A 23,965-nucleotide genomic window follows, 5' to 3' on the forward strand; every position below is an offset into this window, starting at 1 on the left:
GATGAAAAAGCCTAAGATGGGTTGAAAAGCTTTATTTCCTTAATAAAATCACAATCATACATAACATTCAATCACAACGTTTCTTCCTTGATATTTATTTTCATGTAGGCTAAATGCAATTCCTAATGTAAAATCCCGATTTTTAAATTAACATTAAAACAAACAAACAAACAAAAATATTTAACACAACATGTTAAATAACATAACAACATAACATGACCATTTGAGCTGGGTTTTAAAGGCAGTGCCAATTTTGGAGGGGTCCTGGCCCCTTCCTTCCTGCAGGGAGGAGAAGGCCCTGGAACAGCAGAAGAGATCATTGCTCTGGGAATTCCAGAATGGGAAGCTCAATCAGCATCCCCCCTGCAGGAACAGCACTGTCTTCTGCTTCACGGACAGCAGCCTGTGCTTGGCAGCTGAAAAAATCCCTTTAAGAGATAAAAACCTGATTTAATTCATCTATTTTTTAGGAGAGTTCAAGAATATTCCAATGTAAGGGTAAAAAATCACAAGGAAACTCTCTTTTGCCCCAAGCCAAGCAAACAACCTCTGCCCTCTGCACCACCCAGCATGGTCCCACCTCGGGGTGAAGCTACCACATTCCACAGCAAAGAAACAGCCAAACTCCCAAATTAATTCCCAAAGCCAGCACATTTCCAATTTAAAACCACAAATCCAACACTTTTAGATGTTGGTGACACCAGGCCATGACAAAACCTTATGGTTCTGCCATGACTAAACCCAAAATGAGGTTTCATAACCAGCGGTGCTGTTCTTTCCAAAATGAAAGACAAGCTCTGGGAAGTGAAATCAAAAGGATCGAAAGGACTGACAGATATCCAAATGGAATAACAAGGATTATCTCAGACCTTGTCTCATGAAAGATAACTGTCCCTTCTTTTTTTTTTTAATTAATGTGTAAATGCAGTGGGGAGTCCATGGATTGCTGGGGTTCCTTCAGCTGAAGGGGTGCAGCATGATAGCTACAACTTTATTGCAGACCACGAGCCAGCAGGTAATTCCCACACCTCCTGGAAAAGAGGGAGAAACCACAATTGAAGCTGTTGGATCAATAACTCCGAGGAACCTGTGCAGCTGAAAACGACCTTGGAAGTGTAAAAAATGAAACTCAGAATTCATGAGGCCAACAGGAACTAAACTCTTTACATACAAAAGGGAGATAAATGGGATGGGAGATAAATTAATGCTGGTCCCAAAAAATTCTGGATTGTCTTGGGAAAAGAGCACCAAATACACAAATATGAGTAAAGTGTGGTGAGTGCACCCCAGAGCTAAAACCATCTGCTACAGACCCAAGAGAAAATATCTTAAACTTAAGGCCTGGTAGAATGCTTTGCTTGAACCGAAATTCAGGATTTGGGAGATGTAAAAAGTAAACTTCCTCTGAAATTGAAATCAGTTGTTTTGTAAGGACATAGCTATTCATAGCACACCTGTGAAGAAAATTCCCTTTTGGGTGATTTTATGATTTTCTAATTTAAATCTTCCCCAGGATCCGTTCAATACAGAGAAGGGTGATGCTCTGTTTGGGTGGAAATTAAAATGACAAAATTCCGTGAGCACTTCAAGAAATCAGAAGTGAGCACACAGAGAAGAGCTACTCAAAAACTTCAGCCCTGTGCTCTGGGAGTCAGGGAAGCAGCTGCTGTTAATCCCTGGATGCTCTAGGGCTTGGCAATGTCCTTTTCCTCACCTGCCACTCCTGTAGGGAAGGCCACCAGGCGCTCCAGGGGAGCCAACCACTTGCTTGGAAGCACCGTGACGGGCTCGGAGTAGTACTTCCAGATCAGAGAGATCATCAGGGCAGCCTGGAATGGGCATTTTTTATTAGTTTGGATAATAACACACATCAAAGTACATTCCCAGTGCTATCTGAAATTGTTTCTTTGTTATTTTATCGTCTTCAAAATATTTTTTAGATTTTATATGACCTTAAATTTATACCCGATATTAGGAAGTTGCAGGGGGATCTTTCTTTCAAGACCCTCTTTTCAATCCAGCAGAGTCAAACACAGTCATAGCATTTATTAAGATTCTGATGACCCTTTTTAGCCGGAATTTTTGCCTACAAGGAGTGCAACCCACTTTAACAGTCCCCTAAGGAAATCTTCAGGCTGACCACAGCCATCCTCGTTAGCAAATTCTCGTTAGCAAATTCTTTGGCATCACGTCAGAACTACTCAGACAATCTGATGAGGCACCGTGGGGAAAGTGTGGCAGCTGTAGGTGGAGATTTGCATCCTCAGCAGATGTGCATTTTGGTTTCAAAGCCATAATTATACTCACATGTAGCAGAACTTTCCTGGATTTGGGGCCATATATAAAAAAACCCCCAGTGATTAAAGAGCTAAGACAAACTTCAATCCTGTCCCCCAAAACCAGAAACACAGAGTTGAGATGCATGTTAAACTCCTTCCATCCTCAACTACCAGATTTTATCAGCAGCATTTCCCTTCCAGTTCCAAAAACTCTTTCTGTTTAACAAACCCTGTGTCCTTGGAATCACAGAAAGGTTTGGGCTGGAAGAAATTTAAAGATCCTCCAGTGCCACCCCTGCCATGGCAGGGACACCTTCCCCTGTGCCAGGCTGCTCCAAGGCCCAGTGTCCAGCCTGGCCTTGGGCACTGCCAGGGATCCAGGGGCAGCCCCAGCTGCTCTGGGCACCCTGAGCCAGGGCCTGCCCACCCTCACAAGGAAAAATTTCTTTGTAATATCTAATCTAAACCTGTAATTTTTCAGTTGGAAGCCATTCCCTGTGTGCTGTCCCTGCATGCCCTGGAAATTGTCTCTCTCCAGGTTTCCTGGGGCTCCTGCAGGCCCTGCAAGGCCACCCTGAGCTCAGCCCAAAGCTTCTCCTGTGCAGCTGAACAATGCCAGCTGTGCCAGCCTTTGCTGCCAGCAGAGCTGCTCCAGCCCTCTGCTCATCCTGGAGCCTCCTCTGGGCTCTCTGCAGCAGCTCCAGCTCCTCCCTGGGCTGGGGGAGCCCTGAGTGACCATATAGGGACCAATAAACCAGGAGAGAATTGTAACACTACTGAGGATTTGGGTTAAGTTGCATCCATAACAAAATATTTACTTACCTGCACTATGTAGAATACAATATTTATGACCCACTTTATTTTGGCTAATTGGGCAGTTCGTGCTTTCACTGTTAAAGAGAAAAAATAGTTTCCATTGCTTATAATAATGAATTATAATTATGTTAAATTAAGTATTTTTTTAATATTTCACTCTTTAAGGCTGGACATTACCTTGTTAAAGAATCTCTTTCCATTTGACTTACAGCTATATTAAAAACGCCCTTCTACAACAAACTGCCAGCTCTGTATCACACTGTAATTTCTATCTTGACTTACTCAAAACAGGATTCAGTGATGGGCATCACTGAGGAAGAAATAATAACACAGTGAAGCCCAGGAAATTCCTGCAAAGATGCAGGTAAGCTCTTCAAATAGTTGAAAGAGGGAAAAAAAAAGAAGAAAGAAAGAGAGAAGGGAAGGGAAGGGAAGGGAAGGGAAGGGAAGGGAAGGGAAAGGAAAGGAAAGGAAAGGAAAGGAAAGGAAAGGAAAGGAAAGGAAAGGAAAGGAAAGGAAAGGAAAGGAAAGGAAAGGAAAGGAAAGGAAAGGAAAGGAAAGGAAAGGAAAGGAAAGGAAAGGAAAGGAAAGGAAAATGGGTGAGATAGGGAGGGCAGTTTGAAGGATAAATACTTAAAGCTGAAAACACTCTTGACAGCTTTTCAGAAACAGAAAATGTTCTTGCTTTTGGAACAGGGAGCAGACATGGCACCTTACCGTGGGTTTTGAGCTTGTCAGTCATTTTGTTGATCTTCCTCTCCAGCCGGGCATATCTGGCAAACTCATCCATCATGCTGATGGTGGCAAGCTCCTGCTTCATGGTCTGGATCTCAGCTCTCATCTGGGATTCCTGCTCTGCATCCTTCTGTAACAGCCTGGATATCTGAGAAGTGAAGGAAATTATCAATTCCTGGTCCAGAATTCCAGTTTAGTGTGTATAAAGTATGATCTCAAAAGCCTCCCATAAAAAAGGCCCTTTCATTGAGATGCAGGAAATCCTTGGGTGACAAGAGAATGAGAGAAGAGGACACAGCCTCAAGCTGGACTCAATGATCTTGAAGGTTTTTTCCAACCTAAATGATTCTGTGATCATTCCCATTTCCAGCTCCAGCAGCCAAGTATTCCAACATTTTCTCCCTTCCTTTTACTTTCCTAATTTCTTTTCTTGAGGCACCACCTGCTTGTTGGTTCATGAACTCTGTCTGCCATAGAAATGCAGGCACAAAGGACACAAAATCTTTTTAATGCTGTTCCTGAGTAAATCTTCCAGCTTCCCCAGGACACATGTGATTTATTTCCCCATTGGTGTTGTTCTCAGGCCTGCAGATAGTGAGAGCATTAACACCATCTTCAGCCTCAAACCCCAGCAGAAAGCTGAGCAGAGATCTTCAGGGAATCTTAGAATATCCTAAGTTAGAAGGGATCATCCAGTCCCACCCCTGCCCAGACCCCCAACAATCCCACCCTGGGCATCCCTGGCAGCGCTGGCCAAAGGCTCCTGGAGCTCTGGCAGCCTCGGGGCTGTGCCCATTCCCTGGGGAGCCTGGGCAGTACCAGCACCCTCTGGGGGAAGAACCTTTCCCTAAAATCCAACCTAAATCCCTCCAGGCCCAGCTGCAGCTGCTCCCTGGGTGCTGTCCCTGTGCCAGAGCAGAAATGAGAGCTGTAGATCCCAATCTCAGCCTCCTCCAGACTGAAGGAACCAAATGCCCTCAGCCTCTCCTCATATGGCTGTTTCATCACTCATCTCTACAACACTGAGTTCAGCATCCCAAACTGCTGAGGGTGATTTAAGGTTTAAAGGATTTTTGTCCAGTTTTGAACAGTGCACACTGATCTCTGTGCCAGTGAAGTTACTTCCATGGTCGAGCAGAGCGACAGGGATTTCAGCATCTTTGTACACATGTGAGTTTATCTGCCGGCCACAGAGTTTATTCGTCCTCAATTCCATTATCCACGCTTCCACAGCAATGCTTCAGATCAGAACAGGGGCAGCCCGATCAGTGGCTAAGATTATTAAGATTTATTCCTAACTCCTTAACTCCTTAATCTCCGTATCCACTGATCTCCATCTCAACAATGGGCATATCCATCTGTTGAAAACATGCAAGACTGAGCAAAGCTGTCCTTCCCATCCCAAAAACTGGGAAGCTGTGGATACCCCATCCCTGGAGGAGCTCAAGACTGGACGGGGCTCTGAGCAGCCCAGCCCGCTGGAAGGATCCCTGCAGCGGGGTTGGAATCGCATCATCCTTAAGGTTCCTCCCAGCCCAAACCATTCCACGATTCCGCGATGCATCCCAAGGGCTGGAGGCTCAGGAGCATGGCTGAACACACCGGTAACTCATCCCGCAGAAACCGGGGCTGGGCTGCGCTGCACCATCTCCAGCACCAGCCCAGCGGCAGCACCAGCCTCCACCGGCACCGCTCCCCCCAGCCATCCTCCCGCTTCCCCGCCAGCGCCGTCACTCACGAGGGAGGAGCAGGAAGGCAGGAGGATCTTGAGCGCGTTGCAGAGGAACACGGCGCTGAGCACCAGCAGCCAGGCGCCGCTCTCCGCCATGGCCCCGCTCGGCCGGAGCCGCCTGAGGGCAGGCGGGGACGCGCGGGCACGTGAGGCGCGCGGGCCAATGGCGGCGCGGCGCGCGCCCCGATCCGGCTGGATCCTGCCGCGGCGCCGCTGGCGCTGCTGGGATGGGGAGGGGGGCGGCTCCGCTGCGCAGCCGGGCTGGGGCGCGCAGGCGGCCGCAGCAGCGCTCGCAGCAGCCGCGCCACACGGGCAGCCGCAGCAGCGGTCGCGGGGGTCGCGGCCGGCAGCTTCGAGATGCCGAAGAGGAAGGTGAAGGCGGGCGGCAGCAAAGCGGAGCCGCCGGGAGGCGACGGCCGGGGGCGTGCGGGGAGCGGGCGCGGCGGGAAGCGGCCGCGCCGCGGGCTCCGGTGCGGCGGGCGGTAGCGGGGGCCGGCGCCTTCCCCTCGTGCCGGGGAGGGCGCAGGGGGCGTGGGAGGCTCGGGGGGCTCGGCGGGACTCGCGGTCCGGCTGCGGCGGCGGGAAGGGGCGGGCGGAGGCCGGTGCCGCCCCGCCCCCGCTGACGCGCCGTGTGTGTTGCAGGTGACGGTGGCGGACGGGGACGCCCCCGAGGAGGTAAGGAGCGGGCAGGGCGGCGGGGCAGGCGGGCCGGGGCAGCCCCGCCTGCCCCTCACGCCCTTCTTTCTCTGTGTCTGTCCGTGTCTCCGTCCCGCAGCCCAAGCGGCGGTCGGCGCGGCTCTCCGCGGTAAGTGCCGAGCGGCGGGGCCCCGCCGGGATGGACGGGAGGCCGTGCCCGGGACGGGTTCCCGAGGGCTGGATCCCCGCCTGACTTGTTCTCTCTCCTCAGAAACCCGCGCCTGCCAAAGCAGAGCCGAAACCTAAAAAGTTACCGGCAAAGGTGAGAGCGAATTGGAACAGGGAAGGGAGAGGAGGTGGCGCTTGGGGGCATCCTGCGTGGTGTCCTCGGTGCACCGTGTGGAGTGGGTTTGTTTGGTTTTGTTCCTTGTGGGAACTTGGCTGAAGCGTTGTTTTGATGTGCTTTTGCCAGTATTTACAGGTACATTCCATCACTGTGGCCGTAGAGCCTTGTTAAGCTCCAGGCATTGCATGGAAGCGTGGGCACGGATCCATGCGTGTTACGCTGTGGTTTGGTATTGAGTGGAACTACCTGAGTGTCTGAGCAACTGTGTTGGGACATCAGGAGGAATTTCTTCACAGAAAGGCTGGTCAGGCATTGGAAAAGCTGCCCAGGGAGGTGGTGAAATCGCCATCCCTGGAGATGTCCAAGGATAGGCCGGGGTGTTGTTTGCTCTGCGCTGGTTGACAGGGTGGTGCTCAGTTAAAGTTGGACTGGAGTATCCTGGAGGACTTTTCCAAAATGAATGATTCTGTGCATAGCATTTATTTCATCTGTGTAACAAGACGGGATAAAGCACTCCTACTGAGGTTGTAAAGTGTGTTAGGACAGGGAAAAATTGTATTAGCCACTTAAAAATCACACGAGCTTCCAATCATGTGGTCATGTTTTTTGGTGTTTGCGTGTAAGAAAGTGGCTTTGTGTGATCTTTGAATTTTTCAGCTTTCTCAGTGAAAATAAGTGAGGTGTAAAATTCTTTGGTTTTTGGGAGAATTAAAAGTGGCCTTGTGTCTGTTGGCTTGCTGCTGTTTGTGTTGTTAAGTGTTCCTTTGTTATCATGAGCTTTTTTTCATGACGTGTTGATTAAAAGCTTTGGGGTGACCTCATCGTGACCTTTCAGTACCTGGAGGGAGTTGATAAGAAAGATGAAGAGAGACAATTTCCAAGGGATGGAGGGTCAGGGATTGGTTTCAAACTGCCAGAGGGCAGGGCTGGATGGGATCTTGGCAATGAGGAATTGTTCCCTGTGAGGATGGGCAGGGGCTGGGATGGAATTGCCAGAGCAGCTGGGGCTGCCCCTGGATCCCTGGCAGTGCCCAAGGCCAGGCTGGACACTGGGGCTGGGAGCAGTCTGGCACAGTGGAAGGTGTTGGGGGTTGGATGAGATATCTTTAAGATGCCTCTCAGCCCAAACTGTTCTGTGGTTCTCTAATTTTGGATAAAGTCATGATTTTTGCAGACTTCCTGATGTTTTCATTGTATTAATCCTATTGAGCAGTTAGTGACCAAGAGCCCACCTTCTTCCTGGTGGTTTGTGTTTCAGTGTGCTCCCACTCTCAGGGCTGTAACCCTGAAGAATTTGGGGAAGCTTTCCAATGCTACTGAGTTGTAATTTCCTTTTTTTTTTGCAGTGTCTGTGATGCATCTGCACTTGCTGCTGCTCATTGATGTTGACTGATGTGTGATACTGATTTTCTGCTTATAACTACTTCAAGCTATTAATTAACAGTCAAAGATTTTTTATTTGATTCATCAAAAAAAAAAAACAACAACCCTTTTTGCTTCAACTTTATCAGTTTTTAAAACTTTCCTCACAGTATTTTTTCTAGTTGTGAGAAATCTGCTCATTATGGAGTTACTTGGTGGGCTTTTTAAATAAATATTAATGAAGAAAAATATATTTTGGCATTGGAAGTATAAAAGTCAGTGTGTTGCAATTATGTAACTCTGAAATATTTTATAAGTGGGTGATCAGGAGTTGTTGGTAGCTTAGCAAATCCATCTTGGTTTTCTGTGCTTTTTATTATTTTCAAGGTTTACCTGGAAGACCATAACAATTGACTTACTGAAAATATATTTCATTGTAGGATAAATCTGAGGACAAGAAAGCTCCATCGAAGGGGAAGAAGGGGCCTAAAGGAAAACAGACAGAAGAGACAAACCAAGAGCAGACAAAGGACAACCTGCCTGCAGAAAATGGGGAAGCTAAAACTGAGGAGGTGAAGTTTGGAGGGCTGGGTTGGGGTTCTGCTGTTACTGAGAAGTTGGGAGGTCTTTTTGCTACAAAAGTTTCTTGACAAATGAAATATTCTTTTTCTTGGGTCTGGAAAGAGTCTTGAGTGAAAACCCAGAGCTGATCTGGGCAAAGTTGAGGTGCCATTGACAGACCCTGCTGGGAGAAGGCACAGGTTGGTGCAGGGACAAAGTACAACAATTTATGAGTTGTTGTTGCTGGAGAAGTGACTGTGCCAGGTGAGTCCTGGCTGCACCACAGTGCCAGAGTGGCTGAACTGTTTGGAGTCACTGATCAGGTCACTTAGAGCATCCTCCACTGTGTATTACACTCCTGGCATGCAGACACTGTTAGTTCCAAATTTAGGCCAAGATCTGCAGGAATGACACACAGCTGTGGTAATAGTGGGCCTGGAGTTGGTGTCAGGTTTCTGTGACAGGAACATTTGCAGGAGTTCAGTGCAATATTTTGGTTTTAGGTAGATGATAGGGTTTTTGGGCAGGGAAGGTATAGGATGGTACTTCAGTGAGCAGGAGGATTTACTCTGGGCTAACGGTTTGTCGTTTGCAGTGTGAAAAAGTTGTGCTCTAACATCAGTTCTTCAGCTGACTGAGTTTTTGGCATTCTTGCAGTCTTTTAATTTGTGCTTGTAATATTTCAGCAGTGCAACCAAATTTGGCAGCATTCCCACCTGGGATCCCCTTAGTTCACTGGTGCAGAGATTATGTAAATTTATAAGGAATGGATGATGACTTGGTCACACCACCCAAAATTCCAGGTGTAATTTTATACCAAAGTCTAGAAGAGGCAGAGTCTGTCCTGTTGGATGTTATTGTTTGCTAAGAATTAAAACAGGCTTAAGATTTGAAGAATATTTTAAATGTGGCACACTGAAATTTAAAGGCATGAAGTGTTACCTCATGGATTTTCTAAACACCTCATATATAATTCTAGCTGCGTAAAAGCTGTTTTTTTTTCTGTCCTAAAGGCACTAATCCAATTAAAATTAAAATGCTTTGCAGTGTGTGTTTAGTAACATGAAATCCATCCTCGTGGATCCAAGGAGCCTTTTGGTGACAGCTTGGTTTAGCAGGTCATGATCCAAGAGAAATCTGCAGGAACAAGTCAGGGTTATTCTGTGCAGGGTTTAATGTGCTTTAAAACCACTCCAAACTAATCTGAGCCATTAAAAACTTCCTGCACTGAAGTGTTCTGGTTTTATTTTCCCTTTCCAGACCCCAGCACCTGATGCAGCTGCAGAGAAAGAAGTGAAGTCTGAGTGACGCCTGCTCCCACATCTGGAACTGGTGGTCCTAAAACCTTTCTTCTTGTACAATTCAGAGGAATATTTTTATCAACTATTTTGTAAATGCAAGTTTTTTAGTAGTTCTAGAAAACACGTTTTTAAAAAGGAGAGAATCTCGACTCAACCCATTTTTTTACATATTTAGATAAGTGTAAATGCTTTTTTTAAGTGGTAAAATCATGTTCTGGGTGTCTGTTTTCTATGAAACCAGAAATTAATGGTGTGTTAATTAAGGAGAGGGCATTGAGGCCTTGATTAGGCCTCACGTTCCACAGATTCCAAGGGACAGTTTTCTATCCTATAAAACAAAGCATAACACAGATCAGACTTTGGAATTCATAATGATGTGTTGAGAGTGTCTTAACATTTTAGTTATTTATCTTTCTCTATGGTTGTACCATCAGTAGAATTGCTTATCTAATAAAACTGCTCCCTCGTGGTGGATTTCTTGCTGAGTGATGTATATCAGTGACAAAGTTATTTTTGGTAGTTGCAGCTTTATTTTTTTTCCAACAACTTTGTAGCTGTGATGCGACAGATTGGAAACTTTTATTTTATATCTTTAAATACTGTCTTAAGTAAAAGTTTCTGCTTGGCAGATGGAACTTGTTATGTCAATATTTGAGATACTGGAACTTCACATCTAATTTTCAAGGACAGCTTGTCTACAAAGACTGAGTGAAAAATATTTGAAATAGTGCTAGGAAAAAAAAAACAGAATTAGTTTTTAGATTAAGAAAAGCTCTGTGAATAAAAACAATTGTAAAATTGTTGATAGTGTTTGTGATCACCAAACAAAAGCCAAATAAATCTTGATTATGAAAGGATGTTTCCATAGCCCCTGCATTGACTGTGAGCTCACAATCTGAGTGCTGTGGTTTGGATTTTGAACTGTGTCCTTCAGAGTGGTAAAATTGGACTTTTCAAGAGACGGGTGGCAGTTTAGGGAGTGGAGAATTGCAGTGTTTATCTAAATTTGCAGTTTGAAAGCCGAAAGCTTTGTGCTGCTGCTGTTTGCTTTTAAAAAAGTCAATAATTAGTAAGTCTCAGATGCCAGCCAGACAACTGTCACCTTGTCCTGGGAGGAGCCAAACTCAAACACCAACGTTTATTCTTTGTTGGATTTTTTTTTTTCTCCTCTTACCCCAGAATTTGTTTATGCTCTTAAGCAGCACCTGCAAGCCCCGTACCTGCTTCCTGTACATTTTTAGTGCCTTTTTCAAATTGTTGCAGTTATTTCTAAAAAAAAGCCACTTTAGTTTCACCTCTAACTTGCTTTCTTAATCAATGCTCTCATTTCAGGAAGAATTTTACCATTATTACCTCTTCAACACTTTAGCAATCTTTAACTTTTCTATAGGAAGTCCCCCAACCTTAGACCACAACCTGCTCCTGTTGCATTCCATCACAGGTGTGTTCCTCACAGAGCACACCCGGCTTTGGCTTCAAGTTCCTGGATATTTCAAAACTGGAAATTGATGCCACTTTTTCTAACTCACTTCCCCCAACATCCCCTTCCAGGTACCATATTTCTTGGTTTAATTTAATAGTAACAAGATCTAGCTCCATGATATTATCTAGTCTCTGGTTTTGGCAAGCTCAACCCACCAGTTAAATGAGTAATAAACTTGCAGGTAAATCCCCCAAAATAACCACTCATCCCTGCTTTTACACAATGTTTTTCATGGGTTTTGGGTCTCTGGTGCTGTGATCCTGTGCACTTTCACCATCTCCCTCACATCTGTTACCCACTGCTTAATTTATTGTAACTTCTCAATATTACTCAGTTCTGTGTGATACCAAATTTATTTGCTCTTCAGCTAAGGACTGCAGTGAGAGCTGATGCAGATTTGAATCCAACGGAGCACAATCTGATCCAAAATACAACAGCAGAACAAAACTTGCTTCTTGGAACATACTCTGTTGTCTTTGGATACTGCCAGTAGTTGTTTGGGTTAAGGGAATGAGACATAAAAGTAATTTACTTCAAGGTTATAAAAATGCATTTTAAGGTACCAGAGCTGGGGAATTAAATAGGCAAAGGCCTTGGATTTAAAATGTAACACAAGTACAGCCATTGCTGTTTTTATCAGTGTTCATGCTGGGCCTGGCTGGGAAACAACTGTGGGGAAGAAAAAAGATGAAGAATGGTTTGGGTTGGAAGGGATCTGAAAGATCCTCCAGTGCCACCCCTGCCATGGCAGGGACACCTTCCACTGTCCCAGGCTGCTCCAAGCCCCAGTGTCCAATCTGGCCTGGGGCACTGCCAGGGATCCAGGGGCAGCCCCAGCTGCTCTGGGCACCCTGTGCCAGGGCCTGCCCACCCCTGCCAGGGAACAATTCCTAATTCCCAAGATCCCATCTAACCCCATTCTGTCAGCCTGAAGCCATTTCCCCTTGTCCTGTCCCTTCAGGCCTTTCTTGTCAGCTCCTTCAGGCCCTGCAAGGCCACCCTGAGCTCAGCCCAAAGCTTCTCCTGTGCAGCTGAACAATGCCAGCTGTGCCAGCCTTTGCTGCCAGCAGAGCTGCTCCAGCCCTCTGCTCATCCTGGAGCCTCCTCAAAGGTCGATGCCTGGCTCCCAAAATCCTGTCTCCAGGAGGCACAGGCATGGGAGCAGGGCTGTTTTTGGCTCGGTGATGCCAGGGGAGCAGTGCTGTGGTATGGGGCAATGCCCCTCTCCAAGCTGGTGTTTGGGGACACCCACGTGCCCTCTGGCATGGCGCTTGGAGCTCTGCTGTCACAGCAGGAGGCTGGGCCAGCCCTGAGCTCCGACACGGACACGGCATTGATGCTCCCAAATCTCTGCAGCCACGGCACACACTGGACACCACGCCGCGCAGTGCACTTCGAATCACATTATCACAAAATCATTTCGCTTGGGAAACACCTCGGAGATCATCGAGTCCGACCTCTGACTGATCAACACCTTCTCAACGACCAGAGCGCGTCCAGTCGTTCCTTGAACTCCTCCAGGAATGGGGACTTCAACACCTCCCTGGGCCGCGCATTCCAGTGTTTAATCACTCTCTCAGCGAAAACATTCTCCCCATGTCCAAGCTGAGCCTGCCCTGGCCCAGCCTGAGGCCGCTCCCTCTGTCCCTGTTCCCTGGGAGCAGGACCCACCCCCTGGCTGTCCCCTCCTGGCAGGGACTTGTGCAGAGCCACAAGGTCCCCCCTGAGCCTCCTTTGCTCCAGGCTCAGCCCCTTTCCCAGCTCCTTCAGGAATTCTCTAGCCCGTTCTCCAGCTCCGTTCCCTTCTGTGGATAAGCTGCGAGCCCTCGATATCCTCCTCGCGTTGAGGAGCCCAGAGCCGGACACGGCACTCGAGGAACAGGGCCTGGCCTGGCGGCACACGGCGTTCGCTCCGTCACCGCATCGCCCCCTGCAACCGGCTCCGGGTGCCTCGCCGCGGGTCCCGGGAAGGCTGTCCCGGGCTAGGAAGGCCGAGGCAGCGGCGGCAGCACCGCTGTTCCCGGGGCCGACCGGAGCAAGCCCGCGGCCGCCGCCTCGCCCCCGCCACCCCTCAGCGCTGCCGCCTCGCCGCGCTCAGCCCCGCCCCCGGAGCGCGTCACCGCCGCCTTCCTCGCGCGATCCTTCCGCGCCTCCTCCTCCTCCCGTTCTCCTCACCCGGCGCCTTCCCCGCCATCCCCCCCCCGCCACCCACCCCGCTTCCCTTGGTGTATATTCCCCGCGGCCACGCGCCTTCGCCGCCGTTCCCTCGGCGCTCTCGAAGCGCCCGGTACTCCGGGAACTATTTTCCGCCGCCCCCCCGCGGGCGCTCCCGGCGGAGGTGTCGACGGCGGCTCCGTGGCGGGTGGTGCGGCGGCGATGGCGGCGGCGCCGCCGAGGCTGCGCTGAGGGGGGAGAGGAGGGAGGGAGCGCTGAGGGGAGCGGGGGGGCGGCCGTGAGGGGAGGGAGGGAGGAGGGGAGGCGCTGACAGCGCCGTGCCGAGCCGGGCCCGCCGCCCTCAGCCCGCCATGGCCGAGCCTGCGGCCTCTTCCAGCTCCGGCGCGTCGCTGCCGCTCATTGAATCAGGTAACACCGCGGGCCGGGGTGAGGAGGTGCCGCCGGTGCCGCCATCTTCCTGCCCCCCCCTCAGGATGGGTCACGGCCGCCCCCCGGCTCATCGCCCGTGTCTCTTGCCGTGTCTCTTACAGAGCTTTACTTCCTCATCGCCCGGTTCCTGAGCACCGGGCCCTGCAGGAGAGCGCTGAAGGTGAGTCCGGGGCTCACCGGGGCCCGGGCGCCCCGCGCTGCCCGCTCAGGGTCGGGGGGAGGTGGGAGCCGCCGCGCCCCCCGCTCTGGGGGAGCCAGATCGTGCCTTGTCCCTGACTCTGTGTTTTTCCCCTTCCCTCTGCAGGTGCTGGTGCAGGAGCTGGAGCAGCACCAGGTCTGTGTGGGCTCTGATGAAATCTTGCTGTAGTCAAAAGTTTCCTTTGCGAGTCATTCAAGTTTCTGCCGCTGTCTCAACTTTTCCCCCCCCCCCATCAACACACATTGTTTTGGATGTGGTCTGTAATCCTTCCTTTCCCCTTTAACCGCTCACGGTTTTTCTGTTTGTTTTTCCTTTATTTAGTTGCTTCCCAAAAGGTTGGATTGGCAAGGAAATGAGCATTATAGAAGTTACGAAGAATTGGTGAGACTTTTCTCTTTAAAAAAAAAACCCCTTTTATTTACGGTGATGACATTGATGTAAGACTCTCTACCTTTAAGAGTAGGCCCAAATCTTCACCTTCCTGTACCATCCTGGCTCTGAACACTGGAGTTACTTTAGAAAGGGCCTTTAATTTCTTTACATCAGACTAACAAAAACACAAGCGGTGGTTTAAATTGAGGATATTGTTTACATAGCAGAGGTGGAGCTTGGCGTTGTGCAGTGGTACATGCCACTGCCTACATGCAGGCAGGAGCCAATCTACAGCGAGGTTTCATTTCGGGGTTTCAGGCACCAGGTTGTGAGGCACGTTGTGATTTGTCGGTATTTATTTTCTGGTCGGTTTCTTTCAGCCCCCTCCAACAGATTAGGAAATGAAATCGCTGTTCAGAAACCCGAGGGTTGGCACTTGTGGTGACTGTGAATGCGCTCACGTCGCCGGCTCCTCGCTGGTCATGGCTTTGTTTCTGAAGTGCTGCAAAGACGGGGGTGATTTCTCCACAGAATTTACTTTCTTCCCTTCCATGGCTGATGTGATGTGCTCTGAATTGTTTTTACAGAAGGCAGAGTTGTGTTCTGGGGCTTAATTTTGCTGCTTCTTAAGTGGCAGAGAGTTTGAATGCCGGGGGTGATGGCCTGGTGGTGCCTGCCCTGCCCTGTGTGGTTTTTATCCCGCTTTATTGGATTTGATAGTGTTTCCTTTCAAGAGTTGTTTATCCTTGCTTTTTCCCACCTAAGGTTCAGGCATTCCGGGTTAATTGACTGATTGTTGCCGTGATCTCCCTCTTGCGAAGCACTTAAAGATCTCAGGATCATATTTGCATAGAGAAGGAATGAAGTGTTGTTTAAAACACTTTCTTAAGTATTTGAGTATTGCTTGAAATGATAAGTGTGATTCCATTTCCTCTGTTTGTCGTTGTGGTCAGTTGAGCAAGGAAGGTTTTAGATCAGTTCTTTTAAGTCACTAAGAAGCCTGGCCTTGCTGAACAGGAATATTTTCAAGCTCTGACTTGAATTTAGGCAAGATGAAAGTAGGATTAAGCTTAGAAAGAATTGTTGGGAGGGTTTTTTTGTTGCTTCATTGTTGATTTCTTACCCCAGTTCTTCTGGCAGAGTGTTGGGAGATCCCATGTGTGTGTTTTTCTGATTTCAGGGCTGCTTTTTAATTGTGATTATTCTGCATAAACTAATTCTCTCAACATGTGCTGCTTCTACTTCTTTTCTCCTGCACAATTTAAAGGAAATCTCTGCACACGGCAGCGGTGTTTCAGAATATCTAAGTTAATCTTGTCAGGCTTTTAGTTTCTGGTTTTTTGGGGCGCTCTGGGAACCTCTTGTCTCACTCTGAATTTGCAGAGGCCACAGACAAATGCAGTCATGTGGTGTAATTATTTCTATTCCACTTTGCTCAGCATGGAATCGCAGATCTCTAAAATAACTGCTCCTTCCAAAATCTCAGCAAAACTACTTCAAAAAGCAAGGAATTGCAAGGTTTTGTATGCAAGGGTTGCATTTAGAAAATACACATATTGCTGATGGCATGCAAACAAAAAGGGTTTTAGTGTTTGGCAGGAAGCAGGCTCACCTTCCTGTCCTGGATGTTGAGGCTGGTACTGCTCTATACCAGTTCAAGAGTCAAAATTGATAAAGAAATGATGTCAAACTGCATTTTCTCATCTTTGGGCTACCAGATATATTTCTTATAATCAGCCTTAAGCATCTGATGGGCTGATTTGCTTGGACAGATTTGCCTGTGGGGTGACGGGAACTATTTTACTGATGTTATCTCCTCCCACCCTGCCAGGAACACAACCTGTGCCCCACGAGCTTTATACCTGCATTTCATTATTAAAAACAAGTGCAAGGCTGTGACTTAAATTGTACCTTCTGAATGCTCAGTGTGCATTTGGACAACTTTCTGGCGGCGTGTGGTATTTTTATTTTTATTTTTATTTTTATTCCCGCTGTTGTGTGAGCTGATCAGCCCTGTTGGGACACTTGGCTCATCAAGGGAGCAGCATCAGCAGCACGAGCTCGTTCTGCCTGTGTTCTCAGCCACCTGGGCAGCAGGCCACATACCTGAGCTGGTGTGGCCCTGAGCCTCTCCTGAATGGATTGGCTGGGAATTCTCTGGCTGCTGCAGGAGCGGTGTGGCTGCTGGGGCTCACTGCTCTGTTCATGGCCAGGTCACACTGGAGGAAGCGTGGGGTTGTCCATCCCAGCTGCTTCAGACCTCCCCAGCAGCTTCAGTTTATGATTCTGATGGTTTGCTCTACTCAAGGCTGCTTAAACTCTTACTTTGTGTCTTTAATTTCTGCATTATTGTGGTTGTCTTGATAAGAATTAGGATTTTTTTAGATTGAACTCCCAGAAAGAAAAGGGGGAAAAACAATCAAAACCCGCACCCATCTGTTCTCGTCTGAGACATCTGAGTGTGTGTGGGGGTGTATTTTTTTTTTAGGTTGCTTGATGCAGATAGTGTGGGATCATTCCTGAGCATAGGGATGAATGGTTTGATCCTTTGGTTTAAGGAAGTAGGGCAGACTTGGCTTACGTGGTACTGGTTCTTCAAGGAAACTGTTTCCAGAGAGATTGTACTCAAACCTGCTGGTTTGCAGTTCACTGAACAAGTACCAGTAGTAGCTGCATAAATTCTTGCGCTTGATTGCGACCACATTCTGCGTGATCTTGAGTTCTGAGAGTTTATATTTTATTTCTTATTTTTAGTACAGATCATGGGATGAATTGGGCAAAGACACTTGGTGTAGGGTGCCTCACAAGTAGGTGCCACAGGGGTGATTACTACAAACTTCCAGTAATAAAATACTGATGAGCAGGAGTAACTTTACTCCAGTTATTTTTACTACAGCTCTCCCTAGCTTGCAGAGTACCCACTGAATTTACTAGATCAGAGCTTAACAGAATTAATTTTTTTCTTTAAGTTGAACTTAAAAAATCAAATATATACCTGTGCGTGTCGATGCTTTTAGATCCATCTGTTCTGGCTGTACCAACCTAATTTTTAAACCTTGAATTTCTGTCAGGTGCTGTCCAACAAACATGTGGCTCCAGATCATTTATTACAAATTTGCAAACGTATTGGCCCTATCCTGGATAAGGAGATCCCACCCAGCATTTCCAGAGTGAATTCCTTACTTGGGGCAGGGAGACAGTCCTTGCTGCGGACAGCAAAAGGTAGGATGTGTTCTTTGTTTGAAATGGGGGTGATTCCTTGGCGTGTGTACAGAGTTAGGATGTTTGGGGAATAGTGAGAGAAAGGCAGAACTGACACTTTGGAAGTGACCTCTTGGAATCACAGAATGGTTTGGGTTGGAAGGCATCTCAAAGCTCATCCCATTCCACCCCCTGCCATGGCAGGGACACCTTCCACTGTGCCAGGCTGCTCCAAGCCCCAGTGTCCAACCTGGCCTTGGGCACTGCCAGGGATCCAGGGGCAGCCCCAGCTGCTCTGGGCACCCTGTGCCAGGGCCTGCCCACCCTCCCAGGGAAGGAATTTTTTCCCAACATCCCATCTAAACCTGTCCTTCTTCAGCTTGAGGCCATTCCCCCTTATCCTTTTGCTCCAAGCCTTTGTGAAAAATTCCTCTCCAGATTTCTTGTAAATCCCCTTTAGGTACTGAAAGGTTCTCGAGATCATCTCATGAAATAACTTCATATTATTAACTACTCTTTACATTCCTGTATAAATATCCAGGGAAATATTAGAAATCAGTTGGAATTTTAGTTTTGTGTCATGTGAACTGCAGGGGTATCATCATTTAGGAGTAATTTCAAAGTTTGGTGGTTGGTTGTGTTGGTTTTTTCTCCTTCTGTTACTCTTAAATGGGTTTTTCTCTTTAACTCTTCACTGTTTGTGGGAAGTTTTGGGGCAGTTGGTGCCTGGGTTTTCGGTGAGTTTAATCCTGTATTTGAGACCAGTCTAGATGGGCTCTGTGCTGTGTTTTGGAACTGCAGCTCTCTTGGCATTTTTAACAAATATTCATGATGAGTTTCAACTGGTTTTGCAGATTGCAGGAACACTGTTTGGAAGGGCTCTGCGTTTGCTGCTCTGCATCGAGGCAGACCCCCTGAAATGCCTGTGAACTATGGCACCCCACCAAACCTTGGTAAGCTCCTCTCCCCTCTCCCCACTGCTGCTGAGCACATCTAAAACACTGGTTTTACACACAGAAAAAATTACAGATACCACAAAACGTGACTTTATGAAATCTGAAAGTAATTTCCAGTAGCTTTTTAATATTAATGGCCATTGAATAAAACCAAGTTTTAGAGCAGACATGTTTGAAACATGATGTGATTCCTGTGTTCTAGTGGAGGTGCATCGAGCAAAGCAATTAACTGGATATGCAAAGTTCAGCACTTCATTCCCAGGAAGTATGTACCAGCATGTCAAGATGCACAGGAGGATCCTTGGCCATCTCTCTTCTGTGTATTGTGTTGCATTTGACAGGACTGGACACAGAATATTTACTGTAAGTTGATGAAAACACATCCAACTCTGAGTATAGATGGTGCAAGGAAAAGAGCTTGGAAATGGGTGTTGTGCTGAAACTTCTGGAGATAAATATCAATGCTGGTAAAATGCAGCTCCCTCACTCTGCTTAAGTGGAACAATTTGCTGTAATTAAAGGTCAGAAGCGTGTCAGAAGTTGTCCTTAATGAATATTTCTCTTTAGGGCTCAGATGACTGTCTGGTGAAGATCTGGTCCACCCACAACGGCAGATTATTTGCCACCTTACGAGGACACTCAGCAGAGATCTCTGACATGGCTGTGAACTATGAGAACACCATGATTGCAGCTGGGAGCTGTGACAAGATGATCCGAGTGTGGTGTCTGAGGACTTGTGCACCAGTTGCTGTCCTCCATGGGCACACAGGGTCCATTACCTCATTGCAGGTATGGGGCTTTTGAAGTGTTCCTGCATATTAAAAACTGAAATGATTTCTCTGCGGCTGCCTATGGGAGCAGTGAAATCTGAATGTGTAAATATTCATGTCAAAACGAAGTCAAATCACAGGATAAACCTGCTTAAAAACAAGTAAATTCCTTGTCTCTCTGGAATTCCTAAATATTCAACTGAAGATAATGACAGGAATTCTTTTTCACTTAAAGATCACTGTGTATAACACTTGAGTTGTTGGAACAAAAGGGAATTTCTGGGAAATATCCTGTCCTGTTGTCTCTTACTGGAGACATGATTTGCTGTTCTGTGTGAATGTGTTCTGCTCCAGTATCTTATTCCTACAACTTCTGGGATGTGGATATTTGTTTTAATCTCCAAAACAGGAGCTCTTTCAGAAGGACAAAGGTGTAATGTGTGTATTTAAATTTGAAGGTAGTTTGATACATGATGTGCTCTTGGTGGTCCTTTGGATTCAGTCTGGTTTTAAATTCCTTAATTAACACAGAAATTAATAGCTCATTATCCAGGTTTGGAGTGTTTTCCAGTGAGACCAACAGCTTGTCTTGAGGGGTGGAGAGTGGCTTGTGGAGCTCAGTACAAACAAATAATTTTGAATTTTTCTCAAAAATGCTGCCTCAGAGAGTAATCTTCATACCTGCACTTTCTGTGGCATTCGTTGCGTTTTTTAGTTTGGTTTTTTAATGCCTAAATACTTGTGATGCTTCTTTTATTGCAGTGTGTGGATTTTTTTAATTGAAGATTTCTTAATAATAATTGTACTATGTACAATTTATCTGACTTTGCAATGCTAGTAATTGATGAACAGTTTAAACAAGTTTGTGTCTGTAAAGTTTTTTGAAGGGTAGCTCTGTGCATAGCAACAAATCTATGTCTTTAAGGACTATTTCTAAGGAATTCCCATAAAATTCCTATAAAATTACATATGATGCTAAGTTACACATTCAGACTATCTCATATCTCATGCTCTGCTTAATTATTTTTAAACTACACCTGTCTATTCAAACTTCCCTTTTTTCAGCTCGTTATTTTATTCACTGACAGGATTTTCAGTCAATGATTGTGGTCAGTGGAAACATCAAACCCAAACCACTGAAGGAATTGGGGTTTTTTAACCCAGTAATTGAAACACAGACCACAAACTTACCTTAAAGTAGGGGAGGTATTACTTTGTCAACGCTAAAAATGACTTACCAGCAACTGCTCCAGCAGTCTGAGGTGAAAAATCCAAAATCAATCAAGCTTTTACATTAACTTTTTTGAGAAGTTCATGAGCAATTCTTAAATCTCTGTTTCTGTGTGTGGTTTTGCCTCCCTCTCTGCAGTTCAGTCCCATGGTGAAAGGCTCCCTGCGGTACATGGTCTCCACTGGGGCAGATGGAACTGTTTGCTTTTGGCAGTGGGACGCAGATTCCATGAAATTCAAGTATGTGAATGGTTTGCTGGTTAACCTTTATGCCATCCTGGGCTTGAGTAAAATAAGTCAGGTGGTTTTTACTCTGCTGGGTTTTTGTGGTTATAAAAATACTGTGCAAATCATGTATCCAGTAGTTACTTTAAAGCACCATCACCAACTATATCCTTTATAAATTCTATATACTTTATAAATTAGTGTTCTTCCATTGACTTGGGAGATTAGCTGGGAAATACGTTAATTTCATTCTTCACTAAAAGTACAAATGTAGGACAACAGGACTGGCTGGAAATGTAAACATGTTGGAAAATATAATAAAACTTGGTGGTGGTGTTGATTTTCCAGCAGTCCTGTAGTTTTAGGATCTTTACAGAACTTGCATGCAGGATATATATGTTCAGGATAGTTTGAAATGTTCAGTATGTGATTCCTCTTTGTTTGTACCCAAAAAATTAATTACTACCAAGAAGAGCTCTGGGATGATCAGTGTGTGTGTCTAGTGTTGTGCCACATCATGGTAGTTGTTCAAAGAAGCATCCCTTTATGCTTTGAAATGTTGCTAAAAGCCAAGTTTTGGGTGATGTGGCCTATTTCAAACGAAAAAGAAAAGAAATTTCTTTTCTTTTTAAGCACCAAGCCAGTGAAGTTCACAGAGAAGCCCAGGCCAGGGGTCCAGATGCTTTGTTCTTCCTTCAGTGTGGGTAAGTCAAGTGGAGTTCAGCCTTGTGATTTCTTCTTTCCTCTCTTGTAACACTTGATTCTGACAGCTTTAAAACGGAGAAAACCTGCAGTTGTGAGTAAATAATTGCACAGATGTGCACCGTTAGCTGTGACATGATTAAATCATGGGGCTTCCCTTAGCTAACAGTGAAAGACTGTTCAAGACATTGGTGATTTCACAGAGGTAAAAGCCACCTTATGTCTGCTTGCTTCTATCCATCTTTAGTGGAGTTTTTATTTTTGTTTAATTCCTTTATGCAATCTCAAAGGTTGGCAAAATGGGTTCTCTGACACCCCACAGTCACCAGCAGTGGAGGTGGGTCCTGGCAGCAGGAGCTCCTGACCCAGTGCCAGGGATGCTCATAAAGATCTTCCTCTTAAGGATGCAGAAATGGATCTTTAACGTGCTTCACTCCTGCCTTGGAGTTTCCTTTCACTCAGTTCATGTGAATTTCAGAAATAAAAAGCAAATCAAAGTGTAGCTTGTTAACATGATCAGGATAGAGCCCTGGCTTGTGTTGGGAGGGTGTTTTTGGTATTTTGCTTGGTTGGGTTTTTTTTGACAGCACTTTAAGGCAGATCTTGGACTTTCTCCCACCTCAGCTAAACACCGGTGTGCTTACACTGGGGTACTCACTTGACTGGTTTACTCACATTTCATCCTAATTTTGATGCAGTTCACTGGCACGAATGAGGCACAGACTACAATGAGAGTCATCTACATAATTCTGATTATCCAGAGCCATATTCCCCACCATTGAAGGCTTCTCTGTGCAGATTAATGTTAAAAGTTTCACTCTTGCCCTAAAGATGTATTTTAAAATCTTTGAAACACCAATTTATTTTTACTTTCTGGGGCAAGAAAGGGATTTCCTTCCACATATGTGTGTCAGTGGAAGAGCATAAAAAATGTGCCATTCTCCAAATAGTTATGGGGTTTTTTTTATTTAAACCAGGCCTCTGAGAAATGGTGGTGACCTGTTTTAATTTCTTCCCCAGCAGGTTAATTATTGCTTGATTTTTACAGGTGGGATGTTTTTAGCGACTGGCAGCACTGACCACGTCATCAGGATGTATTTTTTTGGCTCTGAAACACCTGAGAAAATAGCTGAATTGGAAAGTCATGCTGTAAGTAATTAGTTAATTAGTTCATTTGAAGCAGCATTGAAGTCACAAGATGATTTTATGAGTGGGTTTTTAGCAATGCTCTTAATTAATTTTGTTTGCGTTAATGTTTCCTCTACTACAAAATCTGACTTTATTTTTGTTGCATTGGTAAAGCTTGATCAGTGCTTATTTTTTTATGTAGAGGAGATTTTCCGCTCTAAGACAAAGTGTGGTATCTGCTATTCCTGCAGTTTTTATTGTGATAAAAAGGAATAATTGTTTATTTTTTTAAGGAAAATGTAAGCAGGAGTAGGAACAACGGAGTCCTCACCATTGTAATTGACTTATGGTATTGGAAATATATTTAAACATGATTCAGTTGTCAGCCAGGTTATTTAATGTGTTAATCCTTCATGTTTAATTCAGGCAGATTTTGAAAGATGAATTTTAGATACATTAACGGTTAGTGAATTCTGGGCAGTGTTTGGACTTGGTCTGCCATGCAGTTAAAACTCTTAAAAATAACACAACATTTTGTTTTTTCATTATTTCAGATTTGACTAAACTCAGAATTGTCAAAAAACGTATTTTCTGTTTTAAAAAATGATATTTCTAACAAACTCTTAATTTTTCTTGCAGGACAAAGTTGACAGCATTCAGTTTTCTAACGGTGGGGACAGGTATGTTGAAAAATGCTAAAATATGGCCAAAAAATACATAATTTTGGAATTCAGACTCTTTTACTGGTTGTTCCCAGTAAAGAAAAATCTCCTTATTTAGAACTCAGAAGGGAAATCTTGGACTGATGCAGGAGCATAATTAAGCTTCCTCTGTTCCAGCTTTCTGTTGATCTGTGTTAGGTGATATTTTTTGCCTGGCTGGGGTTTTATTTACCTGGAGGAATTTTACCACTTCTTCATGTACCCAATGTGTTTGTGGCCTCAGAAATCTCCTTTTCCTCCTCCTTTCCTTTCAAGTTCACTGAGTATTGTGTAGAAAATAGGAAAAATGCGGTGCAAATGGTAAAAAATAAATTACAACCTTTTCATCTGATTTGTTCTTGCCTCTACTTCAGTGTCTGAAACTCTGCAATTTCTTAAAACACATTAAAATCCTGTACTGAGGAAGAGTTGAGGATGAATTTGTGAATTGAGTTAAACTTTGCAACTTGCTTCTCTGTTCTTCATATTTTGACAACTTTATTCAGTTCTCCAATTCAGAAAAACTCTTTTCTGGAAAGAAAGTTAATGGAAAGAATTCTCTTGAACACAAATTGAAGATTTCACTTCTATCAGTCTTCCACTGCGAAATCTGTGTTGTGCTGGTG

The 23,965-nt window shown here is 45.7% G+C and overlaps 3 protein-coding genes across 3 annotated transcripts in view; 2 read left to right on the forward strand and 1 right to left on the reverse strand.

Moving 5' to 3' along the window:
* Window positions 1-17: 17 nt before the first annotated feature.
* Window positions 18-5,802, reverse strand: GET1 (guided entry of tail-anchored proteins factor 1). The gene is made up of 5 exons (XM_038144683.1): window positions 5,569-5,802; window positions 3,813-3,978; window positions 3,102-3,169; window positions 1,715-1,829; window positions 18-1,031 (listed from the first exon to the last, which is right to left on the reverse strand). Exons 1-5 carry the CDS (start codon window positions 5,656-5,658, stop codon window positions 958-960), a joined length of 513 nt encoding a protein of 170 aa, XP_038000611.1. The 5' UTR covers window positions 5,659-5,802; the 3' UTR covers window positions 18-957.
* HMGN1 (high mobility group nucleosome binding domain 1) lies at window positions 5,778-10,625 on the forward strand. The gene is made up of 6 exons (XM_038144694.1): window positions 5,778-5,934; window positions 6,205-6,237; window positions 6,338-6,367; window positions 6,470-6,520; window positions 8,347-8,478; window positions 9,728-10,625. Exons 1-6 carry the CDS (start codon window positions 5,920-5,922, stop codon window positions 9,773-9,775), a joined length of 309 nt encoding a protein of 102 aa, XP_038000622.1. The 5' UTR covers window positions 5,778-5,919; the 3' UTR covers window positions 9,776-10,625.
* Window positions 10,626-13,472: 2,847 nt separating this feature from the next.
* Window positions 13,473-23,965, forward strand: part of BRWD1 (bromodomain and WD repeat domain containing 1) — a 44,087-nt gene continuing 33,594 nt past the window's right edge. The window contains exons 1-12 of the mRNA XM_038138091.1: window positions 13,473-13,834; window positions 13,957-14,015; window positions 14,160-14,189; window positions 14,376-14,435; window positions 17,498-17,648; window positions 18,482-18,580; window positions 18,786-18,946; window positions 19,151-19,372; window positions 20,723-20,823; window positions 21,442-21,512; window positions 22,559-22,659; window positions 23,278-23,318. Of these exons, the coding sequence (XP_037994019.1) occupies window positions 13,777-13,834; window positions 13,957-14,015; window positions 14,160-14,189; window positions 14,376-14,435; window positions 17,498-17,648; window positions 18,482-18,580; window positions 18,786-18,946; window positions 19,151-19,372; window positions 20,723-20,823; window positions 21,442-21,512; window positions 22,559-22,659; window positions 23,278-23,318 (1,154 nt within the window). The 5' untranslated portion in view covers window positions 13,473-13,776. The remainder of the gene's footprint in view (window positions 13,835-13,956; window positions 14,016-14,159; window positions 14,190-14,375; window positions 14,436-17,497; window positions 17,649-18,481; window positions 18,581-18,785; window positions 18,947-19,150; window positions 19,373-20,722; window positions 20,824-21,441; window positions 21,513-22,558; window positions 22,660-23,277; window positions 23,319-23,965) is intronic.

This window comes from Motacilla alba, chromosome 1 (genome assembly GCF_015832195.1).
Source record: "Motacilla alba alba isolate MOTALB_02 chromosome 1, Motacilla_alba_V1.0_pri, whole genome shotgun sequence".
NCBI lineage: Eukaryota > Metazoa > Chordata > Aves > Passeriformes > Motacillidae > Motacilla > Motacilla alba.

What these genes read in the sequence shown, in the direction of transcription:
- HMGN1 (XM_038144694.1), top strand. An exon ending in GGTCGGCGCGGCTCTCCGCG is followed by an intron (nt 6,368 to 6,469) that starts GTAAGTGCCGAG and finishes CTCTCTCCTCAG; the next exon opens with AAACCCGCGCCTGCCAAAGC. An exon ending in CTAAAAAGTTACCGGCAAAG is followed by an intron (nt 6,521 to 8,346) that starts GTGAGAGCGAAT and finishes ATTTCATTGTAG; the next exon opens with GATAAATCTGAGGACAAGAA.
- GET1 (XM_038144683.1), bottom strand. Translation starts at nt 5,658, where the DNA reads ATGGCGGAGAGCGGCGCCTGGCTGCTGGTGCTCAGCGCCGTGTTCCTC. An exon ending in TGACAAGCTCAAAACCCACG is followed by an intron (nt 3,170 to 3,812) that starts GTAAGGTGCCAT and finishes TCTCTTTAACAG; the next exon opens with TGAAAGCACGAACTGCCCAA. An exon ending in TTGTATTCTACATAGTGCAG is followed by an intron (nt 1,830 to 3,101) that starts GTAAGTAAATAT and finishes TGCCCATTCCAG; the next exon opens with GCTGCCCTGATGATCTCTCT.